The following is a 15,579-nucleotide window of genomic DNA, read 5'->3' on the forward strand; positions in this document are numbered from 1 at the left end:
AAAAAAAAAAGGGAATTATTCCATTCCTCCAGGATATTATTATGTAGATTGAAAAGACAACTCATCTCTCATACCTGTACTTACAGGGAAACTATGGTTTCAGACTAAGATGAGAATGTACCACTGCCATTCAAGTGTCTTCTTGTCCTGTGCTACAGCCTGGCTGGCAGAAAACAATTAAAAAGAGGGCTCCTCTCTGTATGCCTCATTTAACTATTTCCAGCATGGCTGTGGTAGCCAGCCTCCAAGATGGCGCCTAATTATCCTTGTGCAGTTTCCTCCCACAATGCATCAGGGTTGGTCCATGTGACCAGTAGAATAGGGCACCTGTGATGCTGTGTGACTTCCACAACTAGGTCCTAAAAGACATAGCCACTTCTGCCTTGCTCTCTCTTGGACAACTCTGGGAGAAAACTACTGCCATATCAATGACAACAAAGTAGATCTTTGGTGAGGTCCACGTGGTGTGGCAGGTGGATCACCTGAGGTCAAGAGTTCGAGACCAGCCTGGGCAACATGGTAAAACCCCTTCTCTACTAAAAATACAAAAATTAGCCGGGCATGGTGGCGGGTGCCTATAATCCCTACTCAGGAGGCTGAAGCAGGAGAATTGCTTGAACCCGATCACACCACTGTACTCCAGCCTGGGCAACAAGAGTGAAAGTCCATCTCAAAAAAATAAATAAATAAAAATTAAAAGCTAAAATTAAAACTGTGCCCCCAAAGGATTAAAAAACAGTAACACTCTTTAATTTACAAGATAGCATATTTTAAAAGAAAACTAGCTAACTAGATTTTGCATAGAATGAGTCTGCTGACGTCACAGCCTGAATTTCCACTGCATGTTTCATATGAATGCCCCAAATTTGCACCTGTCACCCATGAGCTTGCATAAAGAAATAACTACATGCTAATCTACCCCCAAACTCCTTTTTGTTTTTTTGTAGAGATGGGGCTCTGTTTTGGGGGTTGTGCAGGGGCGGTTTGAGACACGGGCTTGCTATGTTGCCTAAACTGGAGTACAGTGTTGTGATCATGGCTCACTGCAGCCTCAACCACCCAGCCTCAAGCAATCCTCCTGCCTTAGCCTCCCGAGTAGCTGGGCCTACAGGCACGTGGCACCACACCCAGCTAATTTTTTGTAATTTTTTGTAGAGATGGAGTGGGGTCTCACTATGTTTCCCATGCTGTTCTTGAACTCCTGGCCTCAAGTGATCCTCCCACCTGTCTCCCAAAGTGCTGGGATTAGAGGCATGAGCCATGGTGCCTGGCCTAAATCTTTTTTTTTTTTTTTTTTTTTTTTTGGAGACAGGGTCTCAGTCTGTCACCTAGGCTGGAGTGTAATGGCACCTGTGCTCAAACGATCCTCCTGTCTCAGCCTCCCAAGCAGCTGGGACTACAGACATGCTACAGGCATGCACCAGCATGCCTGTCTAATCTTTTCTAATAAAATTTCTGCCTGCCTTAAAGACAGCACAGGGAGAAATATTTGAGCTTGACACTCCTATCTCCTTGTGAGTCAACTTATATATAATATAAAGTTTTTCTCAAAAACAACAAAAAACCCAGTGTCATGGTATCGGCTTCTGGCGCATCTAGCAGGGAGCCGTTTTTACTACAGGGCAGGGCAGAGCTGTCTAGTGGTAGAGGCTCAGATTGTCTCCAAAGTGGGGGAAAATATGTACATTACATACTAAAATAATAGAAATAAGCACTGGTTCCCAGCTATTGTTACTAAAACCAAGTGGAAGCTTCTTTGTTGGAATGGTTGCTAAAATGTTCTCAGCACATGTTGGAAAATATTTTAATGGACTCTTGGCTGGCAAGCTCCAGTCACGAGTCCCAAGTTTTCTCTCTAGTGGGTCTTCGCAACTCCGAAAAGCTGGTGCGAGGGAGAGTCACAGCTTGGGAGAGTGGCCCCTCAGCAGCTGCAGCACGCCAAGATTCTAGCTGGGTTTCCGAGGCACCTGTTGTCCAAATCAAGTGACTTCTCCCTTTCTCCTCTCGATGCTGGGAAAGTAGCTCAGATGCACAATTGATTCTGTTCCCACTTACGTCCCTAAGAAAAGGGCTGCTTTGTGTACTTTTCCTCCCAGTCCCTTTTACCCAGAGTCTCCCAGATTAGGTGAGCCGCACACTAATTATGCCTGAGATCAACACGACAACTCGGGTTCTTTCCAGCAGTCTGGAGCAAGTGAGTACTCACTTTGTCATCTATCAGGGCAGGCTTCAGCCTAAAGCTCAATGCCCAGCAATGCTCCTGCAGAGGATGAAGCCCATGATGCCATGTCTGGTCCTCTGCACAGCAGGGGATAACAACACTCTGGTCTGCAATCATCCTGGCCCCTCTCTTCTTCCTGTAATGCCATCGAAGGTCTTGTTTAAGAGTTCAGCCAGGCCGGGCACGGTGGCTCAAGCCTGTAATCCCAGCACTTTGGGAGGCCGAGACAGGCGGATCACGAGGTCAGGAGATCGAGACCATCCTGGCTAACCCGGTGAAACCCCGTCTCTACTAAAAAAAATACAAAAAAAACCTAGCCGGGTGTGTGGTGGGCGCCTGTAGTCCCAGCTACTCGGGAGGCTGAGGCAGGAGAATGGCGTAAACCCGGGAGGCGGAGCTTGCATTGAGCTGAGATCCGGCCACTGCACTCCAGCCTGGGCAACACAGCGAGACTCCGTCTCAAAAAAATATATAAATAAATAAAAAAGAGTTCAGCCAAAGGTGAACACTGGCTGGATGAAGAGCGGCAGGAAGCTGCAGCTCCAGGTCTCTCTGTAGAGGGGCACCTTCCTGTCTCAAAGCTGCCCAACTGGCTGTTTTGAGACATGTCTATGAAATGTTTAGTCTCACAAATGCTGTGCCCTGCGGCTAGGAGAGATGCAAAGTGAGCTGAAGATATGGCCCAGTCTCCAAGGAGACTACTGTCAGGGGGAGAATTTACATGCATAAAATCATGGCCCAGAAACAAAGGTCAAGGCCCCCCACTGCACCGACACACAGCTGTCTGGTTTGGATCATGCAACATCACTCGGTGCCTTACATTGATACGAAAACCTGGGCATCCCCCAGTCCCAGCTGCTCTGAGCAAGCTAGAGCCCACTCTATCTTGTCAAGGAAGAAAGAATGCTTTGTGACTGTATTTATAGGGAGCACAAGGCAAGGTACTAAATGATCTGGCCTACCAATCACCCTAAGAATCTTGAATGTTTTGCTTTTAACTCCATTTCCTTCCCCTAGCATGAATTTTTTATTTTATTTTATTTTTTATTTATTTATTTTTTTTGAGACAGAGTTTTGCTCTTGTTGTCCAGGCTGGAGTCCAATGGCACAATCTCGGCTCACTGCAACCTCCACCTCCCAGGTTCAAGCGATTCTCCTGCCTCAGTTTGCTGAGTAGCTGGGATTACAGGTGCTCGCCACCATGCCCAGCTGATTTTTTGTGTTTTTTTTTAGTAGAGATGGGGTTTCACTATGTTGGCCAGGCTGATCTTGAACTCCTGACCTCAGGCAATCCACCCGCCTCAGCCTCCCAAAGTGCTGGGATTACAGGCATGAGCCACCATGCCCGGCCATGAATTTTTTTTTTTTTTTGAGACGAAGTCTCGCTCTGTCGCCCAGGCTGGAGTGCAATGGCACAATCTTGGCTCACTGCAAGCTCCGCCTCCCGGGTTCACGCCATTCTCCTGCCTCAGCCTCCTGAGTAGCTGGGACTACAGGCGCCCGCTACCGCGCCCGGCTAGTTTTTTGTATTTTTTAGTAGAGACGGGGTTTCACCGTGTTAGCCAGGATGGTCTCGATCTCCTGACCTCGTGATCCGCCTGTCTTGGCCTCCCAAAGTGCTGGGATTACAGGCTTGAGCCGCCGCACCCGGCCTCCGGCCATGAATTTTTAAAAGAAAAGAAAACAAAACGAAACCCCTTCTGCTTGGAAAAATGTCCATCTTGGAAACTGGCACCTAGAATGCCTCTAGAATGATAGATAAGCATCTGTCATTGGCCCAGTAGTGAAGCAGCCACATTATTGTAGGAACAAATAGTTGGAAAATGATACCATCTCACGCTATACCAGGAATTACAATGCACAAGATACTCGCACATTCCCGATCTTATTTGGTCCTCATAGCAGCCTTGTGGGGTAGGCAAACAAGTGATGTCCTCTCCATTTTACAAGGGTAAAAAATAGGTTTGATCCAGAGCAATTGCCATTGTACATTTTTTTTTTTTTTTCTGGGGGGACAGAGTCTTGCTCTGTCGTGCAGGCTGGAATGCAATGATGCGATCTCGGCTCACTGCAACCTCCACCTCCCTGATTCAAGCAATTCTCCTGCCTCAGTCTCCCAAGTAGCTGAGAGCTGGGTGCCACTGTGCCCGCCTAATTTTTGTATTTTTAGTAGAGAAGCAGTTTCGCCATGTTGGCCAGGCTGGTCTAGAACTCCTGACCTCAGGTGATCCTCCTGCCTCAGCCTCCCAAAATGCTGGGTTTACAGGTGGAAGCCACTGCACCCAGCCTAGGATTGTTATTTTTAACTCCACCCTTGCCAAAGATGAACTCTTAACGTGAGGAGAATTATTTAGGCCTAAAGTTATTTGCTTATAATATTACAGGTTGGTATAAAAGTAATTGAGGTTTTTGCCATGGGGGGCGAAAAACCAGCAAGAGTAATCCTGATAAAACACACTGTCAAAAGACCTCAGACACCAGTCCCCACCATGCAGAACATGTTCATGTAAGTTATTAATTCTTCCAGGTAACTCCTCCTCCTCCTTCAGATCTCAGCTCTAAATCACTTTCTCAAGGATGCCTTCTCTGTCCTCCTAAATTATACACTCATAGTACACTGAATTTTATCTCTAGGACACTTAACAATTTACACTACACATGGACTGATTTTCATAAACAGAGTTCATGATGTTCTCACTCATCATAATCTACTCAGTTCCTGGGGGTGGGTCATGGGACCAGGCAGTACGGACTTGAAAAAAAAACAGGCCAGGTGCGGTGGCCCATGCCTGTAATCCCAGTACTTTGGGAGGCCGAGGCGGGCAGATCACCTGAGGTCAGGAGTTCGAGATCAGCCTGACCAACATGGAGAAACCCCCGTCTCTACCAAAAATACAAAATTAGTCGGGTGTGGTGACGTATGCCTGTAATCCCAGCTACTCGGGAGGCTGAAGCAGGAGAATCGCTTGAACCCAGGATGTGGAGGTTGCGGTGAGCCGAGATTGTGCCACTGCACTCCAGCTTAGGCAACAAGAGTGAAACTCCATCTCAATTAAAAAATAAATAGGTCGGGCGCAGTGGCTCACATCTGTAATCCCAGCACTTTGGGAGGCCGAGGCGGGCAGATCATGAGGTCAGGAGATCAAGACCATCCTGGCTAACATGGTAAAACCCCGTCTCTACTAAAAAAATACAAAAAAAACTAGCCAGGTGTGGTGGCAGGTACCTGTAGTCTCAGCTACTTGGGAGGCTGAGGCAGAAGAATGGCATAAACCTGGGAGGCGGAGCTTGCAGTGAGCTGAGATTGTGTCACTGCACTCCAGCCTGGGTGACAGAGCGAGAACACGTCTCAAAACAAACAAACAAACAAAACAAAAAAAAACCAGAATATAGATATCACAGGATACAAGGACACTAAATAAGATGGAAAGGAGGGAGGGAAAGAGGAGACCACATGTAGATCGAACTGTGTTTCCAATAATGTGGAAGCTTAAATGTTAGGTCAGAATATTATAGATCACATGCATTAAAGCTTCATACTGCAGACACTTGTAAATGGTAAATTCCTTGAAAGACCCATGAAGTTGGTAGCAGCAGCAATATCAGCACTTGTCTTTGGCAAGCTTCTTCGAAAGCTTGTGTGTATATATATATATATATGAGAGAGAGAGAGAACAAAATAAGAGTAATAAGAGTAATTTTTTTTTTCGAGAGGGAGTCCCACTCTGTCTCTGTCACCCAGGCTGGAGTGCAGTGACACAACCTTGGCTCACTGCAACCTCTGCCTCCCAGGTTCAAGAGATTCTCCAGTCTCAGTCTCCCAAGTAGCTGGGATTACAGGCACGCGCTACCACATCGGGCTGATTTTTCGTATTTTTAGTAGAGATGGGGTTTCGCCATGTTGGCCAGCCTGGTCTCAAACTCCTGACCTCAGATGATCTGCTTGCCTCGGCCTCCCAAAGTGCTGGGATTACATGCATGAGCCACCATGCCTAGCCATAAGGAAATTTATTTCAATGCAAAGACCTAACATCTGAACACATCAAGTATATCTGTAGTAACGATAACTCCCTTGTTCCTGACAGTGGTAATTTGCCTCTTTCCTGATCAGTCTGCCTAGCGGTTTACCAATTTTGTTGATCTCAAAGAATCAACTTTAGTTTCATTAATTTTGTTTTTAATTTCATTACTCTTTATTATTCATTACATCTTTATTATTTCCTTTCTTCTGCATCTTTGTGTGTAACTTGCTTTTCTTTTCATTTCTTAAGGTGGAAGCTGACGTCATTGGTTTGAGACCTTTCGTCTTTTCTAATATAGATATTTAGTGCTATAAATTTTCCTCTACCATTTCCATTCTTGAACCCATAGTAAAAATGGGCACATGAGTACAGAGCTTATGTAAACAAAAGTAATCCTTTACGAAGGAAAGAGTGTTACCATGAAGCACCCAACAGCTGGAACACATCAGGTAGGTTCGAAATGTACTTTCTCCACCTCCCAGAGGCCGCACAGCCTCTCCTCCCTGCTTCTCTGCTTCATTCCGCTTTCCCTGCTTCATTCCGCTTTCCCTGCCATCTCTCTCTGCCCATGATACAAGGCCCAATGGTGGGCTCAGCTCCTGGTCTATAAATATTCCTCATTGATTAACTAGAATTCTTGTCTATGTAAAATTTTGAGGCCAGGTGCAGTGGCTTGCACCTGTAATCCCAGCACTTTGGGAGGCCGAGGTAGACAGATCACTTGAGGCCAGGAGTTCGAGACCAGCCTGACCAACATGGCAAAATGCCATCCCTACTAAAAAAAAAAAAAAAAAATCTGCCAGGCGTGGTGGTGGGCACCTGTAATCTCAGCTAATTGGGAGGCTAAGGCATGAGAATCACTGGAACCCGGGAGGTGGAGGTGGAGGCTGCAGTGAGCCAAGATCACACCACTGCACACCAGCATGGGAACAGAGCGAGACTCTGTCTCTAAATACATTATTTAAGTTTTGAGAAAATCTAGTTGATCAATGGCCTTTCAGCAGAGACCTAAGATCCAATTAGCCATGGTCCAGGGGAACAGGGTATATAGAATTGTCCTTTCCAGGCTAAGTGAGGCAGGTCAGAAAGCCTCTTTGCAGACTAGTCTTTACTCTCAATTTGGAAGTAATTTATTTAAAATTTCAAAACAAGGGTTATGAGGGAAATACTCTGTGCACCATGATGTATCCCTTCAGCCTCACAAACCCTCTGGAGAGCTCTAGGATTTGCAGTTGGCGTTTGAAAAAATATGGAGCACTTATTAAAATGGCAGATTCTCAGGGGCCAGTACCAGAGATTCAGATTAAGTAGCTACAGAGTCGGGGAACAGAAAAATCTGCCTTTAAAATATCAGCCTGGGCAGTGGCTTACACCTATAATCCTAGTGTCTTGAGAGGTCAAGACAGAAAGATCATGAGGCCAGGAGTTCGAGACCAGCCTGGGCAACATAGCCAGACCTCATCTCTACAAAAAATTTAAAAATTTGCTGGGCATGATGGCATTGATGCCCCTCTAGTCCCAGCTACTTGGGAGGCTGAGGTGGGATGATCGCTTGAGCCTAGAAACTTGAGGCTTCAGAGAGCTATGATCATGCCACTGTGTGACAGAGCAAGACCCATCTCGAAAAAACAAAATTCAGCACCTTCCATAGTTCCAAAGGCAGTCTGTGAAGACAGTGTGATAACCTCATTTTGTCTTGAAGTCTCTTCCAACAGATCCTAAACATTGCCTTTTCCTAACTACCACCTTCGTAACAAATAACTTTCCATAATAAAGGGGACATTGTTTCTGGCCTCCCCAACACCACCCTACACCCTTATCTTCCTTAAAGCCCACTTTCTTCCCCAGCACACACAAACTCCTATGCAAATTGTATTTAGATAAAGGCGATAGAACTGGAAGTTTTCTGATGGCTGGGCACAGTGGCTCACCTCTGTAATCCCAGCACTTTGGGAGGCCGAGGCGGGTGGATCACCTGAAGTTAGCCGTTCAAGACCAGCCTGACCAAACATGATAAAACCCTGTCTCTACTAAATATACAAAAATTAGCTGGGCGTGGTGGTGGGTACCTGTAATCCCAGCTACTCAGGAGGCTGAGTCAGGAGAATCGCTTGAACTTGGGAGGCAGATGCTGCAGTGAGCCAAGACCGAGCCACTGCATTGCAGCCTGGGCGACGAGCGAGACTCTGTCTCAAAAAAAAAAAAAAAAAAAAAAAAAGAACTGGAAGTTTTCTGAAAGCTGGTCTTTGTGTTCCTCAATTTCTATGGTTGCTCTTACCTGCTCAGTCAAGCATCTTTTATTGATAAGGCCTCGATATGCTCAATCTGACCTAAACAAAACTGACTATCAATGTTTTCCTTGCAAAGATCACATATGCAAGAAAAATATTTGAAATGTTGACCATCTTTAAAAGAATCTGAAGACACCATTTATAGTCCTGAGTAAAAGGTTTGAATTTAAGCTGTTGCCTCCCTGCCTGCAACAGCAGTAATTGAAGAATTCTAAGTTTTGGCAAGGCACTAAAGTTTGCTGCTTCAGAATTTTCAGAATTTAAACAAATTTTATTACACCTGTAAATGGAAAAACGCTCTAGAGCAGAGCCTCCCTAGAAAGCCACTTCAGAGACAGGAACCACAGAGAGTTTAATGAATCCCACGTGCCCACAAAGCGTGGCTCAACAGCCAGCAGTACATATGCCAGCAAACACAAACCAGATAGATGCCCTTAATGACCCAGGCGCATTGTAATCAGAACTCCTCATTTAGAAAGAGAAAAAAAAATGAACTCTCCTGATTGAAATAACTCCTTCCCCAAAACAAAGTCAAATCCCAATTTCTTTTGAAGTTTACAAAGAGCCCTGATGTTTTGCTGTTTGTATATAAATAATACTGAAAGGTGCTCACATTTCTCAGAAACAGGAAGTAGAGAGCTTTCGGGGTTCACTTGCTGCCAAATGCAGCCTCAGCCAAACACGTGAGAACCACAATCATCCTTTGGAAACTACTATTTAAGATCAAAGGGTCTATCCTGTACCCTGCTATTCTCATCTCCTAGAATAGGGAAAGATTTGTCAAAAAACAAAACAAAATGAAACCAAAACCAACAGGCAAAAAAAAAAAACAAAACCCAAAAGACAAAAAACAAAAACCCAAACCCAGATCCAAGCCTGCAGATGGAATAAATGATTTAGCTTCAGAGTTGTTGGTATATAACCCAACTAGTCCCCACTCCCTCCTGTTCCAGCCTTCACCACACCTGCCCCCCGACCTTTATCCTTATATAAAACTTCTTTCTTGTACATTCAATTAAGCAAGAAGTGATTCACACCACACAAGCACACGCTTTAAACTTTGAATACTTACCTCCTAGTGTCTCTTTGCAGAGGATGAGCCTTCTTTGGGGGGATGGTTCCACGAGTCAAACCTTTGCACAAGTTTCGTGGCTCCTATAGCACTCTGTAGTACTGAAGCTGTTCTTCTGGTGGCTCCAGGAGAATTGTCTTACCAATTGGAGTGAAACCACTAAGTTTGGTTACCTGCCTTGTCATTTCCCCCCATGCAACAGAACCTCTAAATGAAAACACAGGTCTGGGCTGGGCATGGTGGCTGTAATCCCAGCACTTTAGGAGGCCAAAGTAGGAGGATCACTTAAACCCAGGAGTTTGAGACCAGCGTGGGTAACATAGCCTGACTCCATCTTTACAAAAATGAAAAAAAAAATTAGCTGGATGTGGTGGCAGGCACCTGCAGTCCCAGCTACTTGAGAGGCTGAGATGGGAGGATCTCCCAAGCCCAGAAGGTTAAGGCTGCAGTGAGCCGTAATCACGCCACTACACTACAGCCTGGGTGACAAGGTGAGACCCCATCCCAAAGAAAACAAGAACAAAAAGAAAACACAGGTCAGCATTTCATTCTATGTGACTTAGTATAATCACCTAAATGAAATGATAAATGAACCAAAATGGATGAGAACACACTGACATCAACAAACCCCAACGACACCAAAACAGTTCTGGGTGAACTGTCCATTACGGCAATTTAACAAACTTTTGCTCCTTTACTCAATAGGCGATGTAACTGAGAAACTAGAGAGCACTTACAGGAAAAGATGGTAGAGAAACGGGGCAGTGCCCGGCTCTGCCACTCACTCACACAGTGGCCTTGAGCAAACTGCTAAACCTCAACATGTCCGTTTCCACATTTTTTAAAAAAAGGGATATGAAGAAATAGTGTGGTAACGTCATGAGGGAGTCAATGAGTTAATACATACTAAGCGTTTCAGAAGCATGCCTAGCACATAGTAAGCACTTTGTTAGCATTAGCTATTGTAGTGTAGACCTTCACCACCACCCTTTTTTTTTTTTTTTTTTTTTTGGATAGAGTCTTGCTCTGTTGACCAGGTTGGAGTACAATGGCACAATCATGGCTCACTGTAGCGCCCGCCTCCCGGGTTCAAGCGATTTTCTTGCCTCAGCCTCTTGAGTAGCTAAGACTGCAGTCGTGTGCCACCATGCCTGGCTGATTTTTATATTTTTAGCAGAGAAGGGGTTTTGCCATGTTGGCCATGCTGGTCTTGAACTCCTGGCCTCAAGCGATCAGCCTGCCTTGGCCTCCCAGAGTGCTGCGATTACAGGCATGAGCCACAACGCCTGGCCCCCCTTCTTTCGTTTTTTTTGTTTTTTGAGACAGAGTTTCGCGTTGTCACCCAGGCTGGAGTGCAATGGGGCAATCTCGGCTCACTACAACCTTAACTTCCCTGGTTCAAGCAATTCTCCTGCCTCAGCCTCCTGAGTGGCTGGGATTACAGGCACACGCCACCATGCCCGGCTAATTTTTGTATTTTTAGTAGAGACAGGGTTTCACCATGTTTGGTCAGGCTGGTCTCAAATTCCTGACCTCATGATCTGCCCACCTCAGCCTCCCAAAGTGCTGGGATTATAGGCATGAGCCACCGCGCCCGGCCCCCTTCTTTCAATAAAACAAAACACCTAATTAGGATTATCTGACAGTGTCTCTGAATTTGTCACCAATTGATAACTGTTGCTTCAATAAATATTCATGTGAGCCGGGCATGGTGGCTCATGCCTGTAATCCCAGTTACTCAGGGGGGCTGAGGCAGGACAATCGCTTGAACCTAGGAAGTGGAGGTTGTAGTGAGCCCAGATCATGCCACTGCACTCCAGCCTGGGAGACAAGAGTGAAACTCTATCTTAAAGAAAAAAAAAAAAAAGGTTTTTTAGTAATAAAAATTGACTTTAAAAAAAAAAAAAAAAAGTCCTACCTGTAATCCCAGCACTTTGGGAAGCCAAGGTGGGTGGGTCACTTGAGGTCAGGAGTTTGAGACCAGCCTAGCCAACATGGAGAAACACCATCACTACTAAAAAATACAAAAAAAACAGTTAGTCGGGTGTGGTGGCAGGCACCTGTAATCCCAGCTACTAGGGAGGCTGAGGCAGGAGAATTGCTTGAACCTGGGAAGTGGAGGTTACAGTAAGCCAAGATCATGCCACTGCACTCCAGCCTGGGCGACAGAGTGAGACTCCATCTCCAAAAAAAAAAAAGGGGAGGATAAAAATATAAAAATTCCCAAACATTCCCCACACACCTTGGGTAGTAACCCAAGTAGAACCCCCCAAACCTGATTCCTCTGAATGTTTCAGTAGTAAGCAGAATTATACAAAGCCATAATTTTCTATCACAGTATTTTTATTTAGAGAGCAGCTATGGCACGTGAAAGGCCTCTACCACCCAGTGCCAGCCTTGCTCCTATTTCATCAGCCCCTCCAGGGGGCAGTGTAGTAGTAAAAACACTCCCAACAGCAGGCATGGAAGCTGAACACCATGGGACAAAGACGAGGTGCAGGTGCGCACAGGGCGGAACCCCATCATCCCTGCAGGTTCCCTAAACACTCTCCATCCCATCTGTGTAAGGCAGTCATGGTGACCAAAAAATTACAAATACTCACTTTATGTTGAAATGGTGTGTTTCAGGGGTAGGAGACCTCAGGGCAACAACAGGGGTGGAGGGAGATTTCTAAAGAACTGACAAGGTTCTATTTTGGTAATGGCCATGGGGTGTCCATTTTATATAATAATCCTGTAAACTGTTTGCAGGCTTTTTTATTTTTATTTTTTCACTCTTGGCCTCCCTCTTATGCATACTTTATATACTTTTAAATGTGTATATTTCAAAAATTAAAACAATTGTTTTAAATAAAATAGGAATATGCGGTGTGAGCTTAAGGTTATTTTTCCTCATAGGATAAGGCAAAGAGAAAATGACATCTGGGAGAACAAATATGACCCACCCAAACTTAGTAAAGTTGTTGCATTCCAGCATGTGTCCCTGTGTATCTGCAAAAGCAGCTCAGCCCACTCCTGTGACCTTTTTAAATCTAGCATATCATAAATAAACACACACAAACATCAACTAATAACTTCAATTTTTAATAATGGAAACAATTTTGCCATTCTATAAACAATTCTAGGGAGGAAAAATCTTCCCTACAAAAATAAGCTTAAACCCATCAAAATTATAAATATTATAACTTTTTACTTCTGCCATTTAAAATGCTCTCCTGCAATACTACCCCCCTTCATTTAACATCTTTCCTGTACCATCACATATTGAAGAGAAAACAGTATTACAGCAAAGCTTAGATAGTTTAACATAACGATTTGCACAATGGTTCTTAAAAAATCTTTGGCCTTAGTGGCCTTTTTTCTTCACTTACACATTAAAAATGCTGCTGCAGTAACCAGTGTTTGGGAAAGGACATCAGTCTTCAAGAACCATGAACCGACAGAATTTCAATACAGTAAGTTTCCAAATTGCAATCTGTAGTGCACATGACAGTGAGCGAGGTTCTGGATAAATACAGATGAGGATGCCTATTCAGACAATCTACTTCAAGTAAAAAAAAAAAAAAAAATTCACAGATACCCATAAGCTACTACTTTAGGTTCTAACAGTGTCTTAATCTGAGAAACAAATGCTTCACAAAATATAAGTTAACTGGGATGAATAATTAAAAAATCAGGTGGTGATAACAATATACTCAAACCCAGGCCATAGTCTGAATAGTAAAACCAGTAAAAAAAAAAAAAATCACGAAGGCATTCCCTGAACAATAAAGGTAAAGTGTTGGATGATAATGTCACTAAAACCTCATCAATGTACTAAAGAGAAGTTACATGCAAAATTAAACAAGATGTGCCATACATATTTGATAGCTGCTAATTCTATTTTTTTCAACTTTCCTTAAATGCTTAGGAAGATCTGATTGTCTCAGTAGATTGTGTGGCACAGCGTAACAACTTAGGTCTGCCTCCAACAAGATGGGTGTTCTCCAAAAAGTCAGAAGAGCCACCAAGAGAGGAACAGAAATGCAATAAAAGGCACAGTTCACTTAGGCAAAGAACTGAAGCACCTTGGAATTTCAAAAAGAATCCATTAGGTGTCACCAAAGTGTTAACAATTCCTTGGGAATTTATAAACAAAAAATATCTAGACTAAAAATAGAATATAAGGCCCCTCTGGAACCACTGCACACCTTTCCCTCTGTTCTCAGATTAAACTGCTGCATAAAATGAGGTTATTTAGCCTGTTTTAAGGAAGGCTTCTATTGCACATGCATTTCTTTGGTTGGTAATAACATGTACTTGTGTTAAAATATTTCCATAATGAAGCCCTGTTGTGTGGTTAGCTGGGTGTGGACTTTCCTCCCTTTCTTGGGGGCCTCCTACTCACAGTCAAGTTGCCCTTTAGAACTAAAGATCTGGTAGGATTGGGTCCTCATTCAATTGCCCTGTTCTATATTGTGTAAGAACAGATTTCAATGTAGAAAAGAAAGCGGGGGGGAGAGAAGGAGGGAAGGAACAAGGTAGGGTGGGAAAGAGAAGGGAAGGAAAGAAAAAAGGGAAGAAAGGAAAAGGGAAGGAGGAATAGAAGGGAAGGCGGTGATTGTCACAAAAGTTTACTTGATAAATATCCTAGCTACCAATCAAGGGAAAAACAGCTGCCCCTACCCGAATTCCATCTCAACTTCGAAAACCACCTGGGGGAGGAAAATTATATACTGTATGTAACTTAACAAGAGTTAGTGAATGCTCACTGTCCTGCCTATGCACAGCAGCTACACCAATTAGACCTTCCACTCCAAACGGGCAGAATGAAGAGGGTCAGGTCCAGTGTGAGGCCTACCTCTGCCCAGGTCAGCAGGCTCCACCGGCCTGATTTTCTGGTCGGTTGGCTGCAGAGTTCATGGGGCCCTCCTTTTGGTTTAGCTCCTGCCTCTGGCTCTGTTCCCACATTTTATCCACCAGGAAACCAAGCGATCCTAAAATGAGTTTAACATCTCCACACTGAATGCTTTTAACTCATTTACAAGCAACTACCCCTTTCTCCACTACCCCTAACTGAAAAGCCAAGTCACCTTCCACAGCCTGCTGGCCACCACCCCGCATGCCTTCTTCCAAACTTACACTTTCCTTTCTGTGTCAACCCCTAACAAAATCCTTCACAATAAATTCCTCAGAGTTCCTAGATTCCTGTGCCTTTCGATTCACATGGATAGATTCCTCTGACATTAAAAAAAGAAAAGAAAACAAAAAACCAGACAGGTAGTTTCAAAATAGGACAAGTATTCAGAAAGATTCCTAGTTAAGCTTTTTAAAACATCAACAGCATATCCGTAAGCTTAACAGCATCATCACATAATTAAAACAACCAAAAAAAAAAAAAAAAAAAACACACCCCCAGAGTTCATGCTTCCAAGCACCCTCGAATGCTCCTGACGACGCTACAGGTTCACAGCTTGCCAAGAGGTAACACTGCGGTGCTGAACAACAAGCTTGCAGCGCCCCTTACATGGGACGCTAAGGTGCAGGATGCTGTGTGACCAGGTTTGGGGAACAAAATCTACAGATAGAAAGGGGAAGACCCTAGCATAGAGGGGCAAGACAGCAGCCCTCTGAGAAGAGAGGCACTTGCTGTTGTTTTCTACATCGGTCCCCGCACCAGGCCTGGCGGGCAGGGAGCCCCCTTTAATCAGGCTTCCAGACCTCGCGGAGGGCTTCTTCCAGCTTGTGTCTGTAGGCTGCGTAGCGCCCCCGCAGGTTCTGCAGCTGCTCATCTTCTTCCTTGTCCAAGATACGCAAGAAATTCTGTAGTTCTGGAAGGCTGAAGGCTTCCCACTGTCAGGGAACAAAGAAAGAAGAACGCCAGGTGTTTCATGCTCAGTCAGACTTAGGAATGCCGACGGGGAGCTCCCGGAGGCGCGGCTGCCCTCCCCTCCCAGCCCCAGGCCGCAGAAGGTGTGGTCTGCAAGAGCTGGG

The 15,579-nt window shown here is 44.7% G+C and overlaps 1 protein-coding gene across 3 annotated transcripts in view; it reads right to left on the reverse strand.

The window, feature by feature from the left end:
- Positions 1-12,669: 12,669 nt before the first annotated feature.
- The window catches only part of LOC105473456 (Ras association domain family member 3), a 156,075-nt gene continuing 153,165 nt past the window's right edge, over positions 12,670-15,579 (reverse strand). For all 3 annotated transcript variants that reach the window (XM_071071503.1, XM_011727282.2, XM_071071502.1), the window contains exon 5: positions 12,670-15,438. In XM_071071503.1, the coding sequence (XP_070927604.1) occupies positions 15,289-15,438 (150 nt within the window). In that variant the 3' untranslated portion in view covers positions 12,670-15,288. The remainder of the gene's footprint in view (positions 15,439-15,579) is intronic.

The sequence above is a fragment of the Macaca nemestrina genome, chromosome 10, assembly GCF_043159975.1.
Source record: "Macaca nemestrina isolate mMacNem1 chromosome 10, mMacNem.hap1, whole genome shotgun sequence".
Taxonomy (NCBI): domain Eukaryota; kingdom Metazoa; phylum Chordata; class Mammalia; order Primates; family Cercopithecidae; genus Macaca; species Macaca nemestrina.